The 26,381-nt window shown below is 55.7% G+C and overlaps 1 protein-coding gene across 1 annotated transcript; it reads right to left on the bottom strand.

Moving 5' to 3' along the window:
- Window positions 1-2,054: 2,054 nt before the first annotated feature.
- LOC120383488 (maestro heat-like repeat-containing protein family member 7) lies at window positions 2,055-26,003 on the bottom strand. Its single transcript, XM_039501651.1, has 12 exons — window positions 25,870-26,003; window positions 25,556-25,693; window positions 24,710-24,824; window positions 23,297-23,437; window positions 21,289-21,510; window positions 18,688-18,843; window positions 17,748-17,849; window positions 17,375-17,477; window positions 16,867-16,926; window positions 15,564-15,860; window positions 5,842-5,974; window positions 2,055-2,707 (listed from the first exon to the last, which is right to left on the bottom strand). Exons 1-10 carry the CDS (start codon window positions 26,001-26,003, stop codon window positions 15,676-15,678), a joined length of 1,356 nt encoding a protein of 451 aa, XP_039357585.1. The 3' UTR covers window positions 2,055-2,707; window positions 5,842-5,974; window positions 15,564-15,675.
- Window positions 26,004-26,381: the final 378 nt, after the last annotated feature.

Genomic DNA, 26,381 nt, shown 5'->3' with positions numbered 1-26,381 from the left:
CCATTTTTCCAGAAATTTACAGGAGTCCGGACCCATCCTAAATATATAAAATGAGCCAGCGTTCGTTTAGGGAACTGTCCTGACTTAGACGTCTGGTTACCCATACAGGAGGACTTCACACACCAATCGCACAAGAAGGAAATTTGGGTTCTTCAGAGTGATGCCCGGTGCAACATACAAAAGGAGCCCACAGGCTACTGCCTCAATCGCCCTTGCTTTCACACCAGGGGTTTTACCCAAAGTGCGGTGCAGCTGCAATTGTGCAGATTCCACTCACTCAGACCGCAGGGACAGGAACCCCTTGGTTGGCCGATCCTTGGACAGAGATGGCACCCAGACTCAAACACTCCACAGGAGGATGGATAGACACGGAGACAGGACAGTCCTCAGTCCGCACAAAACACAGAAATAATTACCTGACCAGATTCCTGATGTCAGATCCCAGGATCCCTACCAGAACAGAGAGGGAACCAACAGGTTCAATGGCGTAGACTTCACTGTGGTTGTGCGCCTTTCCGTTCTGGTGGAGGACCGCTCGGGCCAAATGCCCAGGTGCCGGCTGCCACGGTCGTCCTACAAAAAACAGTCAGGAATCACATAGCCCCAGTGAAGACGGTTGCCATCTCGGTGGAACCTCCAAATTGTCAAAGTTAGACTCAGGACTCAGTTTGTCAGACCACTCTGTTTTATTAGCACAGCGCTCTACTAATAACACCCAGATAATGTGAGCCCCATGCAAGACACCAGCTATCTTATTTATACAGATAAAAGGGTGAGAACTTAACAAGATAACAAAGGAAGCAGAATCAGATAAGTTTACCTGGGCTAGGCATGCATATCTTATTTTCTTATTAACTATTACCGATCTTCTGTTAATGTTTCGCCATTAGCACCATTGTTTATGCCTAATGTTTCTTTTCCTGGCACCTGTATTTCAACATTTCTTATTTCTGCTTAAAGGTACATACAACATTTCTTTAATCCATTCTTATTTTTACAATATAATTCATTCTACTTTCACAGCTTGCAGCTCCTCCCTGCTTGGGTCTGTAAATGGCCCTGGCCAGTCCTCGGCTCCCTTGGGGTCAGCAGCAGCCTTCCAGCTTGGGAGCTCACAGGAGGCATCTGGCTCCTCTGGTGGCTGCCTCCCAGCTGAGTTCTCCAGCCACCTTTTGTACTTCCGCTCTCCTGTACGTGCCAGCTCCAGGGGCTTGCTGCCTGCCAAAAACCTGGCGAGGAGGGGACGCTCTGGATGGGGTAGTCCAGAGCACTCAGCGTCAGCCTAACTCTGCTCCCATGGCGAGCGGGAGGGAAGGCGCCGTTCTGTTGACCTCAGTGGGAGCAGAAGGAGGCCAGTGCTGAGCACATCTGCATATGCCACCCAGTGTGAGAAATGCCACGAGCCCCCCAGGACTCGTAGCCTGCAGCCATACTGCTGGGCAGCTCGCCAGCCGTGGAGACTGGAATTCCAGATGCCCGGTCCAGACCGCACCCCCCACCGATGTGCCTCATGCGAAGGTGCAAATCCTGGAACAGCCCTGGCTGAAAGCACAATGCCACTTAATCACAGGAATAAGGGGCAGCCTTGTAATGTACAATCAAAGGGGAAGCACATTCCCATAAAGTATATATGCCGCACCCCTTCTGCGGGACAGTAACTCATAGCACACCCCCTGGCGTACCCCTGCTATTGTCTGTAGCTGGGGGCGTTCGCCTCTTAGAACTATGGAGTTATATTGGTTTCTTGTCTTCAAAATCTGCCTCCTAGTGGTTGCATGTGATTGTGCTTTCAGGGGGCAACACAGGCGAAAGGACAGCACAAATCGAGAGGTTCTTTTGGGTGCAGTCATCCCCATGGTACCATGTAAGTTGGGAAGACAGGGAACAAATGCCTCTGTGCAGGGGCAGTGAGTGACAGTAACTGTGACACTGGGAGAGTTTAACTGTGTCTGTCTATTGTGGGAAACAGGTAACAGAGAAGGATAGTGAGGGGTGCAGGAGACCAATTCACCCCCCAAGAGTCTCCTCATCATTGGCACCAGAGGCGGGGGGAGGCTGTAGCTTAGTAACTTGGGGTGAAATGCAGAGAGGAGTCCAGGGTGGATGTAACCTCTCCCCGACCTCCTCTCTCTCCATCCCCCTTTCTGGCCCTGAAACCATCCAAGACTTGAAAGGCCATTGGCTGCCTTCACCTACCCACTGCACAAGAAGGGGGTTTAATTCAGGGAGTGGCTCCAGGCCCTGGCCTTCATTGGGAGGGACGGTTCAATGCAGGTAGCCTTCAGGGCTTCTGCAGCAATGGCGCCTCCTGCAGAACGATGGTGAAATTGACCAGTGGGGATGTAAGTTACATATCTGAGCTGCCTCCCTGGAATGGCTGTGGGCACTGCATGTACCCCTAGCGTGGCACCCAGGGGCCCTGTTCCCTTACCTGCTTCTGGGTGGCTGGGTGCAGGGAAATCCACCCTAACAGACACTGGAGACAATTTTGCTCAGCCCTGTTTCTGCATAATTCGCGGTATTTTGTCTCTGCCAGGCTCTCTTCTCCCCCATGACCACCCTTGTCCTCTCCCAGCCGTACAGGCCATGCAGCTCCCTTCGCAGCACTGGCTGTGGTACCCTCCTGGAGCTGGGACTCATTCTGTCTCATCTGCTACCATGTGTGCTGCAGCGGCAGGGCTGACTAAGGCAGTGGCATAGCCAGGTTCTAAAATCAGGGGGAGCCAACACATAAAAAAAGGTGTCACACGACATATTAAATTACACCTCTACCTCGATATAACACGACCCGATATAACACGAATTCGGATATAACGGGACAAAGCAGTGCTCCGGAGGGCTGTGCACGCACCTGGTGGGACAGCCCCTCTCATCTTTCCTGAGGGGGCTGTTCTGCAATCTGTGGCCCCTGGAAGCAGGCAACACACAGGATACGGGGGGATGGGGGCACAGTCCCCCACATAAGAGAGACAATCGGACAGAGGTGGGCAGGGTCTGTTGGGGGTTCGCATGGGGCAGAGGGGGTTGGGGGCTGCACTGGGAGGCTCTCCAATGCAGCATCTAGCCACGCTGACTCTATGCATCATGAGGCACTCGGAAAAAAGGAGGCAGCAAGAGAGAGAGAGGCCAACAAGGAGTGCCCTTCCCCTCCCAGCTGGGTCTGTGAGTCCCTGATCTCACAGATCTCAGCACTGCAGGCACCCAGCCCCCAAGTACTGGGCTGCAGTGCAAGTTAGAGGGGCTGATACAGAGAAGTCAGGACAAGTCAGAGCACTTCCCATGTCATGATGAAAACTCACTCCCGGAAAGCTGGATGAGGTAATATGGCGGGGGGCGGAGGGGAATATATATCAAGGTGGGTGAGGTAATATCTTTTATTGGACCAGCTTCTGTTGGTGAGAGAGACAAGCTTTTGAGCTTTCACAGAACTCTTCTTCAGGAAGAAGAAAACTCCATGAAAGCTCCAAAGCTTCGCTCTCTCCCTCTCACCAACAAAAGTTGCTCTAATAAAAGATATTACCTGACCCACCTTGTGGCTCTAATTTCCTGGGAACAACAGGGCTACACCAACCCAGCATACAAAAATGCAAGATTCACATGAACAGCACAGAGTGACCACCATCACACCAGGACACTATTTTCACGATTCATCTTAGCATAATGTCATCATCACACCAAGCACATCTGCACAATGAGATAAATATAGCCACATGTGCATGCCAAACATTCACAGTACAAGCACACTGGGATCCACACAGCAGGATAGTAGTGTCAGTTTAGCTCTCAGTCTGAGTCCATCCCCACTAAACTAAGTCCAAAGTTTCAGTTAAACACAGGGCACCTGCAAATAGCTGTACTAACAGCAGGATCTACACTGGCACAATAGGAGGAGTTGCATGTCAGGGCACTAATTCCCAATCCCAGTATAAGGCAGACAGCCATCCCACCAGCAGCCAGGTGCTGGCTCTCACAGCCACCTGGAGGGTTTCCAGTCCCCCGCCCCCAAGCCAGCCTCACCACAAGAAAGACCCCCTTTGAAATACACTTACCAGCTGCTGCTACAGGCTGCCTTTAGTTGGGTAAGAGGTTAGGAGCTGCTGCTGCAGAGCCAGAGAAAGCACACCTGCCACAGTGCCACAAGCAGCAGGTAGGAGAAGGAGCTGGGGTGTCTCAGCTGCTCAGCCTCTTGCTCCAGGAGCAGTTCCCCTCACTGATTGGCTGGTGGCCAAAAACCAGCTAATCAGCAAGCACTCGCACACCCCTAGCTAGCTACCCTACTGCCCCTGCCCTGGCTGAACAGCTGATGGCTTGTGGGCAGGTGCCCCTGCCCCCTAGAGGGGGCATGCCCTGACTGACCCCCTTCTTTCCCAAGGCCCCAGCCTCTCCTCCTCCCCAGGAGCCCAGCTTGCTGGAGCTCAGTTCTTTCCCTCTCCCCCCATTCCCTAGCTGATTAGCTGTTTGTCTCCCTCCTGCTGGGAGACAGCTAATCGGCAAGGCAGGGAGGGAGCAGGGTTTATGCAGCACACTAGGGGAAGCCAGCAAAGCCTGCCTGCAGGAGCCTAGCTTGCTGGAGTTCAGTTCTTCTCTTCCCCTCCCCTCCCCGCCCTGGGATCAGCTGTCTCCCTCCTGCTGGGAGACACAGCTGATGGGTGCAGGCGGGGTATGCAGCAAGCTGGGAGAAGCCAGGCAGGCCAAGCTTCAGAGTGGAGCATGGGCCCTGCCCCTGGTGCCATGGTAACCTCGCCTCAGGCATGGCTTTTTTGAAAATGTGCTGAGGCTGCACCCCACTAGCTACACTACTGAACTAAGGTCTAGTACTCCACGGCTCACCCCTTTCAGGCCCTGGATTAGCTGTTAGCACTGCAGAGCCAGAGTGCTAGCCCGTTCCCTCTAATCCCTGGTGACAGGGCACAGTGTCCACTTCAGAAGCCAACTCCTTTAGCCCCCAAAGCCTTGGGGGAAGCCTGTGGTTCTGAGGGGTCCCATCCCTCATGCCCCTCAGGACCCTTCTGAGGGCCCTGCTCTGCAGCCCTTATGTTGGGCAGGGCCATGTGGCTCAGCGGGAGACTTCGCTTCGCAATGCTCTCCAGCATAAGGATTACGGACCTGGGGCGGTGCAACTTGGAAGGCGGATTCTCATTAGCAACGGGATGTCCTGGCACTGACCCTCTCCCACAACCCTACTTCCTTCCTGGTCCTTTACACTCAGCCCTTCCACCTCCCGCTGATCCCTTTTTAAGGTACAATCCCCCAAAGAACACAAGGGGCAGATTTCTCTCTGAGCTGACTGGTGTCATCACATGGTCAGTGTCTCCCATGCCACCACCCCCTTCAGCCCTAACAACAAAGTCGCTTGCTTTAAGATTTCAAGGCAAAGTTTCTCTCCAGGGAGAGCTGGGTTGCGGGACCCAGGGGAGTAGGACAAATGGCCTTCATCGGTGGCCTCTTCAAAGGCAGTGGGCCAATGGCACTGGGACTGACCAGAGCAGGGCTTGTTCCACCTCTCCCTGCCATACCCCAAAGTTCCACCCGGCGATTCTTCTGGTGCCCAGCCCTGCAACTCTCAGCTGCATTGTCCCATGCCTCACCCTGTTCGTCCAGGGACGACTCCACCTTACGCTACAGCCCTGCTTTACCCTGGGACAATGCCCAGCCTGGGGTGTTGTCTGTCTGCGTGATCCCCACCAGGCGCAGGAAGGAACACTGCTTTACATTAAGGTTCTTTTGGTGATGGGCTAACCTTACCCCTGTCCTGCATTTTGAGTGTGAACAGCTGTAGATGGAAACTGAGACGGTAGAGATGGAGCAGGACTAACCGTGGCCACTTAGTCTAGCCCTCACCCTGTGTCTGTCCTGTACAAGTGTTGCAAACAGCAAGTGCCTTTTCTTGCCCTGATATGATTTTGGAGATGTCAGCATTTTCTACGGCTTTCTCCCTGTATGGGTTGTGGGATCCAGTGGAGCGGTCTGTGTTCTGTGTACAGGACAAGATGTGTATATATTTTATATCTTGCTATATTACTGTAAACACAGTTATTTAATAAATAAAATGAATAAAAGCATTAAAATACATCAAAATACATCAAAATGAAACAGAGGATTGTTATGTACAAGGGGGCGGGGGAGGCTGCATGTGAGTATGTAAACGTGGGTGTCCGGGGCTCAACCCTCCCAGGGGAGGAGGGGAGCCACACCGGCCCGTTACACTGAGCAACAATACACGAGTCAATTAGTGCTCAGGCCTTCTGTTGCAAGGCTGAGCAACAATATGCAACAGTTTAGGGAAGCCCAGGCCCTCTGTTGCAGGGGCTGGGCCACAACACAAAGAGTTCAAGCAAGCCCAGGCCCTCTGGTGCAGGGGCGGGGCAGCGACACAAAGAGTTCAAGAAGGCCCAGACCCTTTGCTGCAGGGGCTGAGCAACAGTACAAATAGTTCAGCAGGCCCAGGCCCTTTGGTACAGGGACTGGGCAGCAAACAGTCTAGGAGGCTCAGGCCCTTTGGGGCAGGGGCTGAGCACTGGGGTGAGGGGGAAAACTGCCACCCATCAGTGGGGTGGCAGGGGGAACACAGGCCCATCCACTCCACTGCGTCGGCCGGGGCCCTAGGCAGCGGCTACCACGGCTGACGGTCAGTGGGGATCCTGACCGCAACACACTGACATGGGTATGGGTTGATCTGCAGCCTGACTACTAATTGTCGGGTGATACCACCCACTGTTAGTCGGGCTCGAGCGCTCGGGTAGGGCCAGACGTCTCCATGAATGCACTGCAGACGGATCGGCTTCAAACGGGGGTCGACCGGGGGTCCCAGAGTCTGGCTGCACCCAGAGTCAATCAAAGCCTGCGTGGCTTGGTCCCCAACCATCACCGGGACCGTGAGTTTGGGGACCTGTGGTAATCGGGTCTGGCCGGCTCCTGCATAGACCTGCCCAAAGCTACAGTCCATTTCAGGGCAGTCCCGTTGTAGGTGCCCCGCCTTCCCGCATCCAAAGCAGGGACCGAGCTCAGGACACCCGCTCCGAGGGAGGGCCACTCGGGTACTTTGGGGGGGCTCCGACGGGCCCTCGGGGCCCCCTGATTGAAGGCCGGGGTTGCCAGCCGGGAAGCCGCGTCTGAGCACTGGGTCTGGGACCCCGGCCGGGATTCTGATCCGTGGCCTGGACCTCGCTGGCTGGGCAGGTTGGTCGCCTTCTTCTCATTATGGGGCATTCGGGCCCGGAGGTAGGTGGCCGGAAGGTGGGTCCTATGGAGGCTTCCGCAGCCAGGAAGCCTTCCATCAGCGAGACGGCATCAGCCAGGGTCTCCAGACGGTGTCGGAGTACCCAGGCCCTTCCCCGGGCCGGCAGGGTATGGACAAATTATTCCAAGACAACCTGCTCGGTGACCTCCTCCGCCGTCCTGACCTCTGGTTGCAGCCACCGGCGGCAGGCCTACTTCAAGGTCTGGACCACCATCCGGGGACGGGCGCCCGCAGGGTAGGTCTGGCGCCAGAACCGCTGTCTAAAGGTCTCTGGGCTGACATCCAAAGTGTCCAGGACCGCAGCTTTTACTCGGTCGTAGTCTCTGGCCTCTTCTGTCGCCAGTCCGCAGTAGGCCGCTTGGGCCGTCCCAGTCAAATACGGGGCCAAAAGAGTGGCCCATTGGTCTCGGGCCCACCCCGCGACAAGGGCCACATGCTCAAACATGACCAAGAAGGCCTCGGGGTCGTCGTCCGGGCCCATCTTGGTCAGGCGCAGGGGGGCAGCCGAACATGCCCCCCCCCCAGTGCCCTCCCCCGCTGGCCAGTCGGCGGGGTGGGGTGCGGGGCCCATGAGGTGCTGCAGCTGGTTCCCCAGCTGCTGTACTAGCTGCTGCTGCTGCTCCAGCTGAGCTGCGTGCTGCTGCTGCTGTTGCTGGAGCTGGGCGGCATCTCCTTGCTGCTGTTGCTCCAGCTGGGCGGCATGCTGCTGCTGCTGCTGGGCTGCCTGCTGCCGCTCCTGGCTCTCCACCAGCAGCTGGAACAGCCGTTGCATATCCATGTTCCTGGCTAGGAAGGGGGTGAATCACCACCCACCTACCGGCCCCTTCTCACAGAGGCAAGGGTTCGACTCCCCACTTCTGGTACCAACTGTAAATGTGGGTGTCCGGGACTCAACCCTCCCGGGGAGGAGGGGAGCCACACCGGCCCGTTACACTGAGCAACAATACATGAGTCAATTAGGGCTCAGGCCTTCTGTTGCAAGGCTGAGCAACAATATAAAACAGTTTGGGGAGGCCCAGACCCTCTGTTGCAGGGGCTGGGCCACAACACAAAGAGTTCAAGCAAGCCCAGGCCCTCTGGTGCAGGGGTGGGGCAGCGACACAAAGAGTTCAAGAAGGCCCAGGCCCTTTGCTGCAGGGGCTGAGCAACAGTACAAATAGTTCAGCAGGCCCAGACCCTTTGGTGCAGGGGCTGGGTAGCAAACAGTCTAGGAGGCTCAGGCCCTTTGGGGCAGGGGCTGAGCAGCAAACAGTCTAGGAGGCTCAGGCCCTTTGGGGCAGGGACTGGGTAGCAAACAGTCTAGGAGGCTCAGGCCCTTTGGGGCAGGGGCTGAGCAGCAAACAGTCTAGGAGGCTCAGGCCCTTTGGGGCAGGGGCTGAGCACTGGGGTGAGGGGGAAAACTGCCACCCATCAGTGGGGTGGCAGGGGGGATGCAGGCCCGACGCAGGCCCATTCACTCCACTGCGTCCTGGCCCGGGGTCCTAGGCAGCGGCTACCACGGCTGACGGTCAGTGGGGATCCTCACCGCAACACACTGACATGGGTATGGGTTGATCTGCAGCCTGACTAGGGTCGGCTGCCCCCGGGCCACTTCCAATTTCTCCCTCTGGGCCTACCTGGTCCGCGGCGTCCACTCCCGGGAAGTCCCACAGCATGGGCTTCTCGCAGCCCGGGTGGGGGGTAGATCCGGCAGTTCCTCAGGGAAATCCGGCCAGTGCTGCTCCGGGGGTTCCTCGGGGTAACAACAGCGGAGAGGGGAAATCTCTGGTGGCTCCTCGTCGTAGGTGGCACGGGGAAGCTCCGGCGGGTCCTCCCGGTAGCGAGTGAGGGGAAGCTCCAGCCAGTCCGGGCAACTGCTCTGGGCCCCAGTGGCTTCCCAGTCACGAGCTCCCTTGGGCAGGTCTGCTCCCGGCGGTGGCTGGGCTCTGACTGAGCTCGGATGGCCGGCTTTTATACTTCTGGGTCGTCGCCTGACCCTCTGAGGGGTGGGCTCACTGTTCTGTAGCCCCGCCCCTTCCGGTGTCCGGGGCTCAACCCTCCCAGGGGAGGAGGGGAGCCACACCGGCCCGTTACAGAGTAGTTAACCATTTGATAGCTTTCATCACCATACAGTTTTTGGCAGGTTTCCACACCCCATCCCCATTTCTGGTGCCGTCAGCCCCTTTGACCATGCCCCTCGCTACGATACTTCTGGGGGTACCTTGGTTCAGGGGACAATTAGCTCAGTGTTAATGGCTCTAGCCTGCAGTCAGGCCAAGTAACGGTAGAGAGTCTGTTTGCCCGGGGCCCTCAATCAGGGCAGGGCGTCAATCAAGAAAGGGCTCTGGTCTACAGTCAGGCAGGCAGAGCAGCAGGAGGTTCATTTGCCTGGCCCTTGATCAGGGTAGGGCAGCAGTCAAGTAGGGGGGCTCTGGCCTACAGTCCGGCAGAGCTGTCACGGTCTAGGAGAGGTTAGCTCTCTGGTGGGAGAGTCAGCACAACCGTCTGGCATACGGATTCAGGCGGGTGCCAGACCAATTCAGGCCTCCTGACAACCAGGTGGGGAGGCTTCCACTCCTGACGTTGGGGTGGTAGGGGTAGAGGAACCCAGGCCCTCTCGTTCCACTGCGTCCCAGCTCAGGGCCCTAACAGCGGTGGAGTGGTCCGCCACTGGGTCAGCAGGGAAAGTCCAACCATAACACGCTGGCTGGCTTGTAGTCAATAATACATCTGAACCCAGTTCAGCTTCCCTGGGCTCCTTCCTACACGCCAATTCCATGTGTGCATGGGTTCCAGGGTTGTTGTTCGCTTTGGACCATGAAAAAGTTCAAGGAGCTGAGATTAGAGAAAAATCACATAAAATGTAAAAGGGCGTAAAGCCAATAGGGTTATCTATCTATCTATCTATCTATCTATCTATCTATCTATCTATCTCCATACACCACATCTATCTATCTAGCTATCCCGAGAGGCGGAGATAACCATGCTGGTGGCTGTGAGCCTCTTTTCCCAGAGGCAGCCACAAGGGTAAGTTCTCTCTCCCCCGTGTCCCCTCCCTGCAGCTTTCTATACTGTCCTTCTCTCACTAACCAAAAATGATCTCTTGCTGTTTTCTATACTCTCCCTCTCTCAAGCCTGGTCTACACTAGTCATTTATTTTGGAATTAGCCGAGTTAATTTGGAGGAAAAAAAATCATTCCTTCCACATGACCAAACTGGTTTCTTCGATTTAAAGGGCTCTTTAATCCAATTTCTGTACTCCACCTCGGCAAGTAGAGTAGCGCTTAAATCGAGATCGCAATCCCGGATTAAAAGTAGTGTGGATGCAATTCGAAGTTATTGGCTTCCGGGAAGTATCCCAGAATGTTTCCTTGTGACTGCTGTAGACAAGACTCTCAACTCTGATGCACTAGCCAGGTGGGCAGGAAAAGCCCCAGGAACTTTTGAATTTCATTTCCTGTTTGGTCACCAGCAGCACAGGTGACCAGCAGCACAGTCCACTATCATAGGCAATCATGCAGAGAGCACCATCACAAGAGACCACGCAGTCCCGGATTCGCAGATGAGCTCCAGAATGGTCCGAATGGGAGGTACTGGATTTCATCGAATGTTGGGGAGAAAAATCTGTTATGGCAGAACTACGTTAAAAAGAAAAGAACGCAAATATGTACGCTAAAGTCTCCAGGGCCATGACGGAAAGAGGCTACTCCAGGGACACAGAGCAGTGTTGTACAAAAATCAGGGAGCTCAGGCAAGCGTACCAAAATGCCAGGGAGGCAAATGGGCGCTGTGGGTCACATGCCGCTTCTACTGTGAGCTGCATGCAGTTATGGGGGTGACGACACCACTACCCCACCACTGTCCGTGGATATCTCCAAGGAGGAAGTTGAATGGAGCGAGAAGGATGAGTTATTGGAGGACGAAGAGGAGGAGGAGGAGGATAGTGCACAGGTGGCAAGTGGGGAATCCATTTTCATCCCTAGCCAGGAACTATTCTTAATGCAGGAGCCAATAGCCCCCACCCCCACTTCCATGATCCTGGAGAAGGTACTTCTGGCGAGTGAGCCTGATCGGAGCCATCCGGTGGCGGGGTGGAGGGTGGGGAAAACACAGCCACGTTGGGCTGTTTGCATTTAGTTTAAAGGGCTCATCCTTGCTCAGAGCCTCATCGGAGCCACGCAGTGGGTGCGAGTCTGTGTGTGTGTGTGTGTTGTGTGAAGCAATCATCCCAGAGAGCCTGCAGGACCTTCTTTTATACTGCAAACCTACCAGGCATTGCTTGCTATGAGAAAGGGGGCCCAGCAGTTTGAAAGTATTGAAATGAATGCGGAAGAAACAGAACCCTGCGTGCCCCTAGGGCTTACCATGGCTGGCTGCAAGCTGAATTCTGTTGCCCGGCTGTGTGTGATGTGCTGTGTACTATGAATTGCCTGTTTCACTGAGAAACAGTGTGTCCTTTGTTCTCTGAAATGTATCTTTTAAAATACTACTCTTCCTTTTTCTCCTCCTGCAGGTGCAAATGTTTCAACGCAGCCCCAATCTACTCCATCCAAGAGGCTGGTCCAGATTAGAAGGCAGAAAAAAGGAACTCGGGATGACATATTCGCCGAGCTCATGCAGTCCTCCAGCGCTGATAGGGCCCCGCTGAATGCGTGGTGGTAAACAATTGCACAGTCACGTAATGCATGACAGGAACACGAAGAGAGAGGAGGGACGCGCGCGATGAGAGCAGGCAAGACACTATGGTCGAGCTCATGGGGGAGCAAACTGACATGCTGCCCTGTATGGTGGATCTAATGCAGGAAAGGCAGAAAGATCACAGATTGCTGCTGCTGCCCCTGTATAACTGCCCTCCCTCCTCCCCAAGTTCCATAGCCTCCTCACCCAGATGCCCAAGAACACAACGGGGGAGGCTAAGGGGACTCACACACTCAACCCCAGAGGCTCACCCAAGCAGCAGAAAGTTGGCATATGTGAACTTTTGATTTGGTTTCTGGACTTCTCCTTCCCTTCTTCTCCACCCCCATAACCCAACCCCTCCTCCCCCCATTTACCTTCTGATTTCTCTCCATGTGTTGTGCAATGAATACTAAAGAATGGTTTTTAAACAATTGTGACTTTATTTCCTTTCATATATATAGGGGGCGGGTAACTTCAAGATAAACAAACACAAGTGTCACACTGTACCCTGGCCAATCATGAAACTGTCTTTCAAAGCTTCTCTGATGCACAGCACACCCTGCTGCACTCTTCTAACCGCCTTGTTCTCTGGCTGTGCGAAATTGGCCACCAGGCGAGTTGCCTCAACCTCCCATTCCGCCATAAACGTCTCCCCCTTACTCTCACAGATATTGTGGAGCAGCACACAACAAGCAGCAATTACAATTGGAGTATTGGTTGTGCTGAGATCTAACCAAGTCAGTAAACTGCGCCAGCGCGCTTTCAAATGTCCAAAAGCACATTCGACCACCATCCTGCATTTGCTTAGCCTATAGTTGAACTGCTCCTTACTACTGTCCAGGGTGCCTGTGTACGACTTCATGAGCCATGGCATTAAGGGGTAGGCTGGGTCCCCCAGGATAACTATAGGCATTTCCACATCCCCAACAGTAATTTTCTTGTCTGGGAAGTAAGTCCCTTCCTGCAGCTGTTCCAACAGACCAGAGTTCCTGAAGATGCGAGTGTCATGCACTTTCCCGGCCATCCCACCTTGATGTCAGTGAAATGTCCTTTGTGATCCACCAGTGCTTGCAGCACCATGGAAACGTACCCCTTACAGTTTACATATTGGCCGCCCCGGTGTGCCGGGGCCAAGATAGGGATATGCGTTCTGTCTATCGCCACACTGCAGTTAGGGAACCCCAGCGCATTAAAGCCATCCACAATGGTCTGCACATTTTCCAAAGTCACTACCCTTGATAGCAGCTGGTCAATGATTGCATTGGCTACTTGCAGCTCAGCAGCCCCTACGGTAGATTTGCCCACTCCAAACTGATTCCTGACTGACTGGTAGCTGTTGGGCATTGCAAGCTTCCACAGTGCTATGGCCACGCACTTCTCAACTGTGAGGGCTGCTCTCATTTTGCTGTCTTTGTGCTTCAGGGCAGGGGACAGCAAGTAACAACGTTCCCTGAAAGTGGCCCTACGCATACGAAAGTTTCGCAGCCACTGGGAATCATCCCAGATCCGCAAAACTATGTGGTCCCACCAGTCTGTGCTTGTTTCCTGGGCCCAAAATTGGCGTTCCACGGCATGAACCTGGCCCAACACCACCATGATCTCCCAATCGCTGCATGCTGTGCTTCTAGGAACAGAGGTGTCCATGTCCTCATCAGTACAGTAATCGCTCTGTCGTCGCTTCCTCGTCCATTTTTGCAGAAACTTCACATACTGCTGGATAATGCATGAGGTATTTACAATGGTCAAGACTACAGCAGAGATCTGAGTGGGCTACATACTTGCCGCGCTATGGTGCCTGCATGGGTAATCCTGGAAAAATGGCATGAAACGTAGGAGAGCTGTTCGGTTCAAGATGGCTGATAAAAGGCGAGAAATGGTTTCCTTCTGTAGCTTTCAGTGGAGCCCAGCACCGACAACATGGAGAAATTTGCTACTGATGCAAGAATGGGAGAGCAGAGTTTGCAGCGGAAGCTGTGCTGCTCGGTTGACGATGGCTGAACAATGGCGGGAAATGGTAAGGATCTTTCTCTCTTTTGCACAGCTCTGTTTTCTGCTTATTAACAAAAAGGGATCTTTCTCTCTCTTGCTGTTTTCTGTAGTTTACACAGCCCTATGTCACTGACACAGAATCTCTCGCTAATTATTCTGCCATGTGAGTTCTTTCACCCGACCTTCTCAACCTTCCTTTATATTTCCTATTCTATTTAATTAGCCTTTGGTTTTTTAAATTGAGTTCAATTTTTTTAATCTTTTAATCAATTTTTTAGTCCCAACAAAAATAACCTTTTACCACGTTCTTACAAACTCCTCTCTCTTGTTGCTTTCTCTAGTTTCCCCTCTTTCTTCTATTTAAGATAACCTTTCTTTCCTTTTTTCCTCTAAGCCTAAGCAATCTTTCTTTTTTTAAAACTCCTTTTCTTTAAGGCCTCTGTAGAGAGATGGCATAGTCTCCTATCCTGACAGACAGGGAGGGATCCGTGAACGCCCCCCTGGTGGGTAGAATGGGGACTTGCATGGCCTCCCCGCTGGAAGCAGAGGGGTGGGACAGGAAGCGGAACTATAAAAGGCTGGTCCTCCAGCTCAGTCGGGGGAGGGCTGCCTGAGGAGCAGGACGTCTCTTCCCCGTTGCGTGAGCCCAGACCTAACGGAGACCGCTCTCCTGACAGAGACCCAGAGGTGCTGACAAAGCTGCCAGACGCCAGGATCTCCGAGGAGCTGGGGGGGCTGCCACTAGTTGTCTATCCCAGCGAAGCGAACAACAACCCTGGAACCCATGTACACATGGAATGGGTGTGCAGGAGGGAGACCAGGGAAGCCGAATCAGGTTTGGCTGTGTTATTGTCTACGAGCCAGCCAGCGTGTTGCGGCTGGACTTTCCCTGCTGACCCAGTGGCGGACAACTCCACCGCTGTTAGGGTCCTGGGCTGGGATGCAGTGGAATGGGAGGACCTGAGTTCCTCTGCCCCTACCACCTCAACGTCAGGAGTGGCAGCCTCCCCCCTGGTTGTCAGGAGGCCTGAATTGGTCTGGCACCCACCTGAATCCAGATGCCAGATGGTTGTCCTGACATTCCCACCAGAGAGCTAACCTCCCCTAGACTGCGACAGCTTTGCCGGACTGTAGGCCAGAGCCCCCCTACTTGACTGCTGCCCTACCCTGATCAAGGGCCAGGCAAATGGACCTCCTGCTGCTCTGCCTGCCTGACTGTAGGCCAGATCCCCTTCTCGATTGACGCCCTGCCCTGATTGAGGGCCCCGGGCAAACAGACTCTCTACCGTTACTTGGCCTGACTGCAGGCTAGAGCCATTAACACTGAGCTAATTTTCCCCTGAACCAACGTACCTGGAAGTATCATAGCAAGGGGTGTGGTCTCCCACCCAGATGGACGGACGGTGGGGCCTGGGGGGGGACTGCAAATCCTTTACAGCCTCTCTTTCTACTCATTCGTACTTTTTCTCTAAATATGTCAAAACACAAGCACACAACCTTCCCCCGGCCAAACACTGAAAAATAATACAAAATAAATTTTCAAAATGGCCGACGGCATCAAAAACGTACACGACTGGAAATGGGGACGGAGGGCAGGACGTAAATGCAACACGGTGCATGGAAACCTGTCAAAAAGTACATGATGATGAAAGCTATCGAGCAGTTAACTACTCACATGGCTGGGCAGGGCAGGCAGCCAATTGGGAAGAAGCCATGTGTTCCACCTTGCTCCAGGTGGGCTCTGATGCACCAAGCCCCCAGAGAAGGGAGGCTGGCTTTTCCCAGAGCTAGGGCAGCTGGGCAGCTTCAATGAGCTGGCTCTCCGCAGTGCACATTGTTCTTATCCTATGGACCAATGTCCATAGGCTGCAGCAGGCTGGAGGCTGGTTCTTGAAGGCCTCCAGGATGAAGATGGTCTGAGAAGCCAGGCATCGGACTGAGGACTCGCTGTCCTGCTGCAAGCCTTTGAGGTCTAAGATTGAAAGGAAGGAAATGGAGGTCAGAGCCATGGCACTCTGGAGAGCCCCGGCAGGCCAAGCCAGCTCTGTACCTCTCGGCCCACGACAAGGAGGCAGCAGGCCAGGTGGCAGGAGGCAGGGGACTAGCGGGAACAACCAGCAACCCTCACTAAACATTCCCGCCGCCCTCCACAGCTGGGGGAGTCTCCAGACACAGGCAAGAAGTCCCAATGAACCCCATTCACTCACTATTTCTAGGACTGCCTCATCCCTGCAGTATCTGAGAGCCTCATCCCTGCCTGTATTTACCCTCCCCCTTCCCCCCCAATGCACAGATGGGCACTTAGGCCTAGAGAGGGGGAGAGTCACAAAGGGGGCTTGGGCATTGTTAGGCGCCGCCTAACTTCAGGTGCTCTGCTGCCCTCCAGGAAATGCCGAGGAGAGAGCTCAGCCATTCTCTAGCTCCGGTTGAGAGGCCCAGCTGTGAATCTGCTCTGGGAGTGAGGAGTCTGAGCTATGTCACCCACCCTTCCCTTTTCCCGAACAAATGTGGTGGAGATGCTGCTCTGCTCTGTGCTGCCCAGGAGTCTGGACACGCAGCAGGGAGGTAGGTGACCGGACGTCACTTCAGCCTCATTTGGAGCAGTGGCTTGACCCCAGGTGTCCCACGTGGAGGTGACTGCTCCAAACACTGGGCTAGTGAGTGCAAGGGGGGAGGCAGCACCCCACTTTGGCTGTGTTTGTGGGGGGCAATCATCTGCGAAGGCCAGCCAGCTCAGGCCCAGTTTGGGGATCTACCAGGCCGCAGCTCTGAGGTCAGGGCTAAGTGCCTGGGCACATGCCAACCAGCAGACATGACAGGGTGAGGGGGCAGCTGATCAGGGGGTTGGGGATTGACATTTTGCATCCCCTTGAGGCTCTCGCCTGTGACCACGTTGCTGGCGTCGGAGATTGAACCCACCCTGCAGCCCTGGGCCGTTCATCCCCCTACTGCTCAGTACTCAAAGCGGGACCACTCACTGTCGCAGATGGTGTCCAGCTTGTCCTGGCTCCCCTGGTCCAGCTGCCGGGCAGTGAGCCCTACACACACAAACAGCTCATCACATCCCCGCGTCCCCAGCGAGGGTGTTAAAGAGCCTGTCACCCTCCAAGCACCGCGGCTTTCCCCCGCCCCTCACTGGCCAGGACACGCTCCTGAATCCCCAGGGGAAAGGGTGAGTCCCCAGAGATGGCTACAGGGCTGGTTGCCAAAGGAGAGCACAGCACCTTGAAGGTCCACTACCAAGAGCCCATGGTGGGGCGGGGGTGGAGAATGGGGACTGCATGAGGAGCAGTGGGCTTAGAGGGGTCCCATCAGCCGAACAGGGCAGTTTGGGGTGAGCTTGCTCCTGTGGGTTTCTGACACCCCTTCGCCTTCATTAGAGAATCAGGAGCCCAGGGATCACTTCTCGCTGCTGGCAGGGACTGAGGAGAGCCTGGGACCAGAGCCAACCCCTCTGCTAAAGGGACCCCTCTGCTCTGTGGTTACCTAGGAACCTGATGGCTGCTTCCCTAACTGGAGTCTGTGGGTTCTGCAGGAAGGCCATGGTCTGGCCCAGGAAGTCATCAGCTCTCTCCTTGTAGTGGATCACCTAGGAGCCAGAACAAGGGAGCACAAGATTATTAAAGGCCTTTCCGTCCCACAGGCCAGCTTCCAGGTGTGTGGAGCGCACATCCTGTTTTTGCCCCTCCTTCCTGTGCTGGGAGGATCACACAGAGGGACCACACCCAGGGCCAGGTGTGGTCCCGGGGCTGGGGCTCAGTGTGGGCACAGAGCCAGGCAATCGGGGGTGCCCTATCCACTGATTCCTCCACTTCTGCCAGCGAGGGCTGTGTAGTGAATAGCCAGAGGGCTCCCTCACCAGGCAGTCACAGCTTCGCCAGGTTTCCTTGTGCTGGATGAGGCCACTGAGCTGGTGCCACCTCAGGAATTGGGCGGCACTGCTGAGGGTGTCCCAACACACCTGCAAAACAAGAGGGGCCGGGGCGAGCAGGACACAGTTACGGGAGCTGGAAGCCACTAGCCTAGTTACCCGGAGGCCAGGGAGGCCGTGCGTGCTGAACGCTTCCCTGCCCTGGCTGCTCGCGGAAGGGCGGCGGTGTGGCTAAGGCAATGGCTGGAGACCTGACTCAATTCCCAGCTCTCCCTGCAAGAACTCAGGCAAGTTGCTTAGGCCCAGGGCTGCAAAGGGATTTAGATGCCTAATGCCCATGGGGGGGTTCAATATTTTTGAGGCTGCGCCTCAGTTCCCCACCTCATGGGGTGAATTCATTAGTGCTGGTGGCATTTGTGTCCCAAGTGATGGGGGCCATGAGCACTAGCATGTGCACAGGCATGGGGGGGAGGGGCTTGGGCATGTCATGGCTAGTACGGGCTGTCCGGGCCGCTTGGCTAAGGGCACATTGGGTCCTGTGTACCATCTGGAGGCTGAGTAGCCCTGCTCCTGGTAGGGATATGGCCAGGGTTGTGCTCTTCCCACCAGCACAGCCAGGGGAGTGTGCGGAGGCCAGTGGCTGTAAGAGTGGTGAAGCGACCACTCGCCCCACCCAATCTCTCAGCCTGGCTGCAGTGGGGTGTTGAGCTCAGAGGATGCAGAGAAGACTCAGCAGTTGGGTGGGGTGCCATGGTCATGGCACTACTGGACTCAACATTCAAGTGATTTTGAGTGCCTGATTGTCACAGCACTGAGCACCTGCCCTCTACCGGCCAGACCCTTTAAAGGGGGGTGTCACATGTTGCCCCCCCAAACAAATGGTCGCTCTGTAACTATCTCAGCCGCAGACTCCAATTCGTGGCCTCACCTGGGACACGTTGGGACGCTCATCATGCACAAGGAGGAGCAGTGGGACCAGGCTCTGGAGCACATGCTCCTTCATCTGCCTCCGGTTGGGCCCCCTTACAAGCTCCAGCAGGTCTTTAAAAAGGGTGATGGAGAGCACTTGGAGCTTGCTGGTCACCTGCAAGAGATGATATAGGGAGGGGAGGAGACACTGTGACAGTCATTCTCATCCAGCGGGGCAAGCGCACACTGTGCCAGAGATGTCTGCCCTGCAGGGGGTATTGGTAACTCACCCCCAGCCATACAGCCACAGCTGGGGCCAGAGTCTCATGGGCATAGCGCCATTGAAGGCAATAGAGATGCAGATTTCCACCAGCTGAGGGGCTGGCCTGGTAACTTCTTGGCCAGGGAGAGCAGTAAGCTGGGGTGAGACTGCCCCTGGGCTCTCACAGCCAGCTCTGGGTGCACTGACATCAGCATCCACCTGTGTCAGCCAAGGGGAAACATTCAGGGTGGAGCAGTGCCAGGACAGGGGCGGCAGAGAGGGAGTGATGAGGAAAGATTCAAAGAGCGAAGGGGGGGTGTAGTTTGTCCACCCGCTTTGCAGGCCCAGCTCACACTGGTGTTGACCCACAGCAGCCCTCTAGCCGGGCCAAGGGGGCCAGGCACAGGGGGCAAATTCCTACATTGGTGTTTGTTTGGGCCATGCTCAGGAACCTGGGGTGAATTTAACCAGGGCCAAGGGGTGGTAAATGTGCAGGAGCTCCCAGATAGGGGGCCTTGGAAGCCATGACTGGAAGCCACCCAGCCTCCAGGGGTTTGGGGTGGGGTGAGGGGTCAGCTCAGAACAGCTGGGCAGGCTCTATACAAAACACGTGGGAGGGGTATGGGGGCATCAGAGCTGCACTGCAGTGGGCACAGGCAGATGTTGGACTGGCACCTCTCTGGTCTTCCCTCCAGTTGTTGAGGCCTGTTTGCCTTTCCCTGGTGATGGGTGTAGTAAGTGCAGGCCATGATAAAGGCCCAGTATGAGGCCTGAGGCCTGAACTAAAGTAATGAACAAGACTTTGCTAACATAAAGCAAAGGTAAGCTGTGAGCCAGAGGCAGGCCCTGCTCACAGAAGCTGGCAAGGAAAGGGCTGATACGTACCTAAAAGGTACTGAACATTCACATACTTGCACATTCCACACAGATAACAAAGAACAGGCTGGCCCATCCCAATGGCAAAAGGGTAAATGATGGATAGAGTTGTTTTGATCGAACCAACATGTACAAGGTAGAAGGCGGCACCTAAATACGTAGAAAGGTTGTACCGTGCTACGTGGAGGGGTTGTACCTCATACGTCAGGTGTGATGTGTAACTTGTTTGTATCTGTGTATAAGAATGCATCCCTGGGGCGGTGCCTTTGTCCGGCCGAGGGGGCAGTGGAAAGTCCGCCACTGAGCCGGGTCCATTGCCAAGAGGCACTTTCTCGTAGTATGCCCTGAATTAGGCTAAGAAACCTACAGGGAACTGCAATTGTGTCCGAGGTCGCAATAAACCTAGCCGACGTGGCTTTGCATCTTACTGGACTCTGTGGTTATTGGGGGTTCTCGTCGGGTCTGCTGTGTCAGCTATCTGCAGAGCTGGGGTAGCACACAGAGGAACACACGCACGCAGCCAGTGATATCAACAAGGAGAAAGCAGAGCACCACACGGTAGCACTCTGACAACACACTTCTGACAACAATGGGCGTTGTGTTCATTAACACTATTTGGATATAACCCCTGCCCCATAAAGAACCTGTTCTGTTCCCCGGGCCTGAGAGGGGTTTGGTTTAAAGGGCTCACCCAGGGCGAGATCCTGCATCCTTGGTCCAGGCTGCCCTGTCCCTTTGGCCAGCTGGGGATCCAGGAGACCCTGGGAACAGCTTTAGCCAGGCCTGTGCCACTACTAAATAAGAGCGGCAGGGTCCCAGCAGAATTCGGGAGGGCTGAGAGTAGGATTTACCGTTATGAGGCTGGGAGTCCTCCAGGAGCCCCACTGGGGCATTACCCTGGAAGGCAGTAATGGATGGGCCCCTTTCTCCTGCCCGCTTGCTGGATCTCGCCACCCAGTGTGGGACTGAACATCAGTCTGGTGAATGCGCCAGCGGGGCTGGTTGTGGGTACAAAGATCTGAGGAGAACTTTCCCCTCCTTTGACGCTGCCCTACCATGAGAACGAAGGGGAGAGGAAAGGGCGGTAGCTGCAGAACCTACAGACAGAGCCATTTCCTTATGGCGCTGACAGGCCAGCTGTAGGATTCCTGCCCAGGGAAAGGAGGGGCAGATTTTCACCAAGGTACCATCACTTGTCACCCTGGAAGCCAGCAAGAGCATTGCAGCACCCTGTGCTGCAGAGGCCCCCTCGCTGCATGCAGGCTCAGGAATGCACGTCCTTCCCCAAGGGGAGCCTCGTCCCCAGGCTGCCCTCATCCTTGTCAGTAGGCCTGCGGGACACCAGGGTTCCCATCCTTTCTGCCATGTGCTCTCATGGAGAGTGAGAGGAAGGTGGGAATGAGCTCATGATTTATGACAATCCGTTTTCTGGCTAGGACCATAGCACAGGCCCTGCTAGCCCACCCCCTAGCCCCCACTCACATGTCTGCAGTTTGATGGGATCTCCTGTGAGCTGCCAGGCCTTACATCATCAAACAACGGCAGGAGTTGCGCAGCCACTTTCACAGCCGCGCGGCTGGTGCTCTGCCTGTCCATGCCGGCGAGGAGGTGTTTCAGCGCGGCGATGGCCTTGCGGATGAGGTCTCTGTCTGCCTCCTGGAGTCGCTCCAGGACATCTGGCAGCAGATGCTGGAGTTTCCCCACCTGTGTGAAACAAGGAGCTGCTTTACGAAACACCCCCCAGTGACCCAACAAGCCATTTCCAAAACAATGTCTGCCTCCCCTGCAGACAGAGGCACGGGAGCTAGGGGTGCTGGGGGTGCTGCAGCACTCCCAGGTTTTACGCAGGGCTCTGCTCCTGGCCCCACACACAGGGTCCCAGCTGCCGGCCCTGTGCCAACCCCCAGCTATGGCCCCAGCCTTGGTCCCCTTGCCCCATCCACCCCCCGCCCCCACCTCCTGGAGCCATGGCCCTGCTCCTGACCAAAGCTCTAGTGGTAGAGGGGTGTGTGGACAGGGGTAAGGGGGTGTGTGTGCAGCACCTCCACTATAAAAAGTCTTCCAGCGCCCCTGCCTCCAGAGACATATTACAGCCTCAAAGCCTTTGCACAGCCAGCTAAGATCACGGGCAGTGGGTCCGGCAACCTGCAACATAAGCAGCTGCTTCCTTGTACTCCAGATCTCAGGGGATGGTTTTTATTAGCAGATATCATCCGTGGGAAGTTCTCTACACAACACGTTGACCCCAAAAAAATCAAGTGTATTATTGTTCGAATAGCACCTCGAGGGCCTGTCTTCAATGAGGGCTTGTGCTGGGGGCTTTCCAGGCACTGGAAGAGACGGTCCCTGCCCTGGAGCTTACAGGCTAGACACACGAAGACAGGATTTCTATCCCTATTGTACAGACATGGAACTCGGGCACAGAGAGGTTACGTGACTCGCCCACAGTCACTTAGGGAGTCTGGCAGAGCCAGGAACCGAACCTGGGTTCTCCTGAATCCTGGTCCTTACAGCCCAGCCTAGGGGAGGGAGTCGATTTTGCACACTAGTTCTAGGGTTAGGCTGTTACTAAAAGCCAGATTCAGTCATTTCTGTATTTGGTTTTTCAACCTTTCAAAGACAGCCCCACAAAATCTCAACCGGCATCAGGGAAAAAATAGGTCATATACAGGCTAACCGGTTCCGGAAAGGAAAATGAACCACGAGCAAGTGAAAACCAGGCTGAAGTGCATGGAATGATGGGAATGGTGTATAACAAAGAGAATTACAGTCCCGCCCTCTCCATGTCTGATCTAGTCATAGTCCGGGTTTAATAAACCGGACTGACCCCCTATTCTCAGGCGAAGTAAATTATCATTAACGAGTTGCATTCAGATTGTCTCCTCTTTACCAGGCTGTCAGATCTGTGTATTTAAGCCCCAAGGGCTTTCTCTGCCTTCACTATATTGTGGGTACCAAACTTGTTATGAGATCTTAGCAGCAAAAGGCCCTTCCAGAGCTCTTCAGAGGAGCGAGTGCTGCGGGACAGAGCCGTGACGTCAACAGTTAAAACCTATGAGGCTTAAAAGGGGATTTGTAGGAAAAAATGGTTCCTAATTGTAGTGAAATGGCTCTATCCAAGCGTCCCTGATCACTGGGGTCGCCAGCATTCCCTGGGGGTCTAGAGTCTGCAGCTCTGCTGCTACTCTAGTGCTAGGGTTCTTTGGATCACAGAGACCCCAGACACAATCAGGCCCAGCTGTGCCAGATGCTCCACACACCTAGAGACGCACCCTGCAGGAGCCAGGCCCTGCCCTGCAGAACAGCAGACAAAGGCCAGGCAGGGGCTTGCCCAAGGGCACCCCGCAGGTCAGTGGCAGAGCCAGGAATAGAAGCCAGGGCTCCTGACTCCAGGCCAGGGCCATACCCCCTGGGAAGGTTTCAATGACCCCAGCCCTGCAGCAGCTCCCTGCGGTTCTGGGTTTATCCCCCAGCCCTCCTCTCCTCTCACCTTCTCTGGGCGAAGGGCCAGATTGAGGAGGCCTTTGAGTGCCAACCAGCGCACCACGGTCTTGGGGTCTCTCAGCAGCCTGCTCATCTCCTCCACGATGGCGTCTTCCAGCTTGCTGCCAAGGTCAGGGCACTTGAGGAGCTAACACACCAACAGCAAATCAAGCTAGAGAACGGGGCTGGCCTCTTGCGACTCATCTCTGCCACGGGGCCCTTAGCTCCACTGGCCAAGGCCCGGCATGGGCTGCATGCAGGGCATCGCGATTGGTCACCGTGTGGGCCCCACTGAAACGCTTCTAGCGCGACGGCCCCTCGAGGCTCCAGCTGAGATCAAGGCCTGCCCTGCTCCCTCACTAAGGCTCAGCTGCACACGGAGCAGTGGTGTGGGGCGGGTCTGCAGCCTTGTGCTCCAAAGGGTCGCCCGGTCTGCGGGGGGCAGGTGAACTGGCCATGAATGGGCAGGTGGCTGCCCGGCCTGCGCATGGCACACGGATGTCAGAGGGGGCTCGAGAGCCGAGGTCACACAAGGGACCATTCTATGGAACTGAGCCTTGGGGAACAAGAGACACCTGACCCTGGGCCTTGCTCCAGCCCCGTGACACCAGCTGGGACAGGTAACAATGCCCAGACTGAGTGACTCCACCCCTAGGGTTGTAGGAGCTTTCCCTGCCCCTGCTCACCCACCCACCCCCAGGGCCTTCAGGGCCACCCCTCTCCTGGCCATAGGCATGAGCGGCAAGTTCCATTGGCCCATGGTGCCTGGGCACCATCGGCCTCAGCCCCACCTTTCCCCCCACGTCTCCCAGGCCATTTAAAATAGCCTGGGGCCCCCACCACCACTGGCAGCGCAGCAGAGCTGGCGGCCTCCTGCCTGCTTGCTCCCATGGCTGCCAGCCCCTCCTGTGGCCCCTGGGTGGGGTGGGCGTGCCCCTGCAGCCAGTAGGAAGCTGTGGGGCAGTGCCTCGGGTAGCAGCACATGGAGGGCCCCGGCCGCCCTGCCTAGGAGCCCCAGATAGCGCTGCACCCTCCCAACTCCTTCCAGAGCCTGCCCCCCCACCCCGTTTCCCGCACCCCACTCTGGCCCCCAAACTCCTTCCCAGAGCCTGCACCCCCTCCCTCCACACCCCTCCTGTCCCCAAACTCCTCCCAGAGCCTGCATCCCCACCCTCTCCTGGAAGCCCACCCTCTGAGCCATCCAAGAGCCTGCACCACAGGCCCCCTCCCCACCCAAACTCCTCCCAGAGACTTAGGCAGGTGGGGGCAGAGTTTAGGGGCAGAGTTTGGAGGGCAGGTTCTGCTGAGCACCACCAAAATTTCGACAACTCTGCCGGCCCTGGCCATAGGTCAGCCCCATGCCCCAGTCACCGCTGGGCCGGGGCGCTTCTCACGACCCTCACCCGCTGGTGAGGCTCACCTGAATGAAGAGCGCCACGGCCGGGACGTACCGCCTATCGTCCCGATCGTTGAGGATGGCCATGAGATGGTGGAAAATCCAGTTTCGCTCCTGGAAATTGAGCGAAACCATGGCCCTGGCATAGGAAACACAAACACCACATCATCAAGGTGGGCAAGGACTGGTCCTCCATTTACGAATCTAACCAGACCAGTGCCACAGGACAGGGGATCCCGGGCGACTAGTCACGCGCAGCTGGCACGGACTAGTTCCTGCTGGCTTAAAATGCCCAGCGGCTTATGTGCTAGAGACCCAAACCCTTAATCACTCGACAGGGAGCCCTTCCATGAGGCCAGCTCTGAGCACGTAGTGCTGGGGCTGCAAGAGAACTGCAGACAAGGAAGGGTGTCAGTGGGGTTGGTGGTCTTCCTCATGTGCCCAGATATTGGGTGATGAGAGACAGAAGGGTGGGTGAGAGAATATCTTAGATTCACCCAAGACAAGCGCTGGAGCTTTCTGTGTTAGCTTCTCTCTCACCCACAGTCACTGGGCCAACCAAAGACATTCCCTCCCCCACCTTGTCTCTCTCATGTGCTGGGCCTGACAGGGCTACACCAACGCTGCGGAAAGACATGGCGGAGGTTGTCTTTGCCCAGCCATGCCTGCCAGAGCCACGCAGGAAGCGGTTTACGCCAGGCAGCGCAGGGTGGAGAAGTAGTCGACTGACCCCTTGGCCAACAGCACAGAGGCTGCGGCCTGTTCCATGCAGGCGATTGGGAGCCGCGTCTCACCCAGCAGGGAAGGCAATGTGGCCATGTCCTGGGCCAGGAGGAGCTGCTGCTGTGATCGGTTCTGGGCAGCACTCACCGGGCAAGCAGGCAGACACCTTTGTGGTGCGTGTCTGAGCTAATGAGCAGGTCCCAGCGGCCATGCTTAATCATGAAGGTGGCCTGCTCCTTGTAGCCAGCGCATAGAAGCAAAGCTTCCATGGCCTTCACCGCGTACCTGTGTGAAGAGCGTGACTCTTGTTACTGAGTGAGCCCAGGCCAGGCCCTGCTGCGTGCCTGCGGGCGGCGCTGCAGAACCCAGGCTGGGTGTCGGGCTGGCGGTACCTGATGGGGCTGAGGGTGCGGCCGTGTCCTCCTGGTTATGCTCCTCTCCTGCGAAGCAGTGTGCTGCACTGTGTGGGTGGCGTGGAAGAGCAGCGCGACGTAGAGCTGAGGAAGAGCTCCTTCACTTCCTGCCTGCAGGCCTGCTCCTGCAGGATCACATATAGGGCTCTTGTGGCCTGCAGATAAGAACAGGAGACAGACATCGCTGCAGGGATTTTGTCCTTCCCACGCTCCCAGGGCACCTAGAGGGGTGGGGTGGGCTGGGGCTAAGGCCTGGGATGCTGGGTTCAATTCCTAGCCTGTGAGACCTTGGCTAGAACCACACCAGGGACTTCGGCCCAGCGTGGCCATGCCCAGCTTCATGTGCCCTGCTGCCCAGTGGACTCACAGCCCTGGGTTAAGTGCCCAGGCTCCGTATATGCTCCAGAGAGAGAGTCAGTTGGGCCAATTGTTAAAGCGGGTGAAAGGGATGGGCTGGGTAATTTCAGGCCTGTCAGCCTGACATCGATCCCAGGCAAGATAATGGAGCAGCTGGTATAAGATTCAATTAATAAAGAATTAAAGAGGATAATTTATTTAAT

Source organism: Mauremys reevesii, linkage group 15, assembly GCF_016161935.1.
Source record: "Mauremys reevesii isolate NIE-2019 linkage group 15, ASM1616193v1, whole genome shotgun sequence".
Classification (NCBI taxonomy): Eukaryota; Metazoa; Chordata; order Testudines; family Geoemydidae; genus Mauremys; species Mauremys reevesii.
The sequence above is the reverse complement of the archived record's forward strand: the minus strand, read 5'-3'. Positions and strand labels throughout refer to the sequence as shown.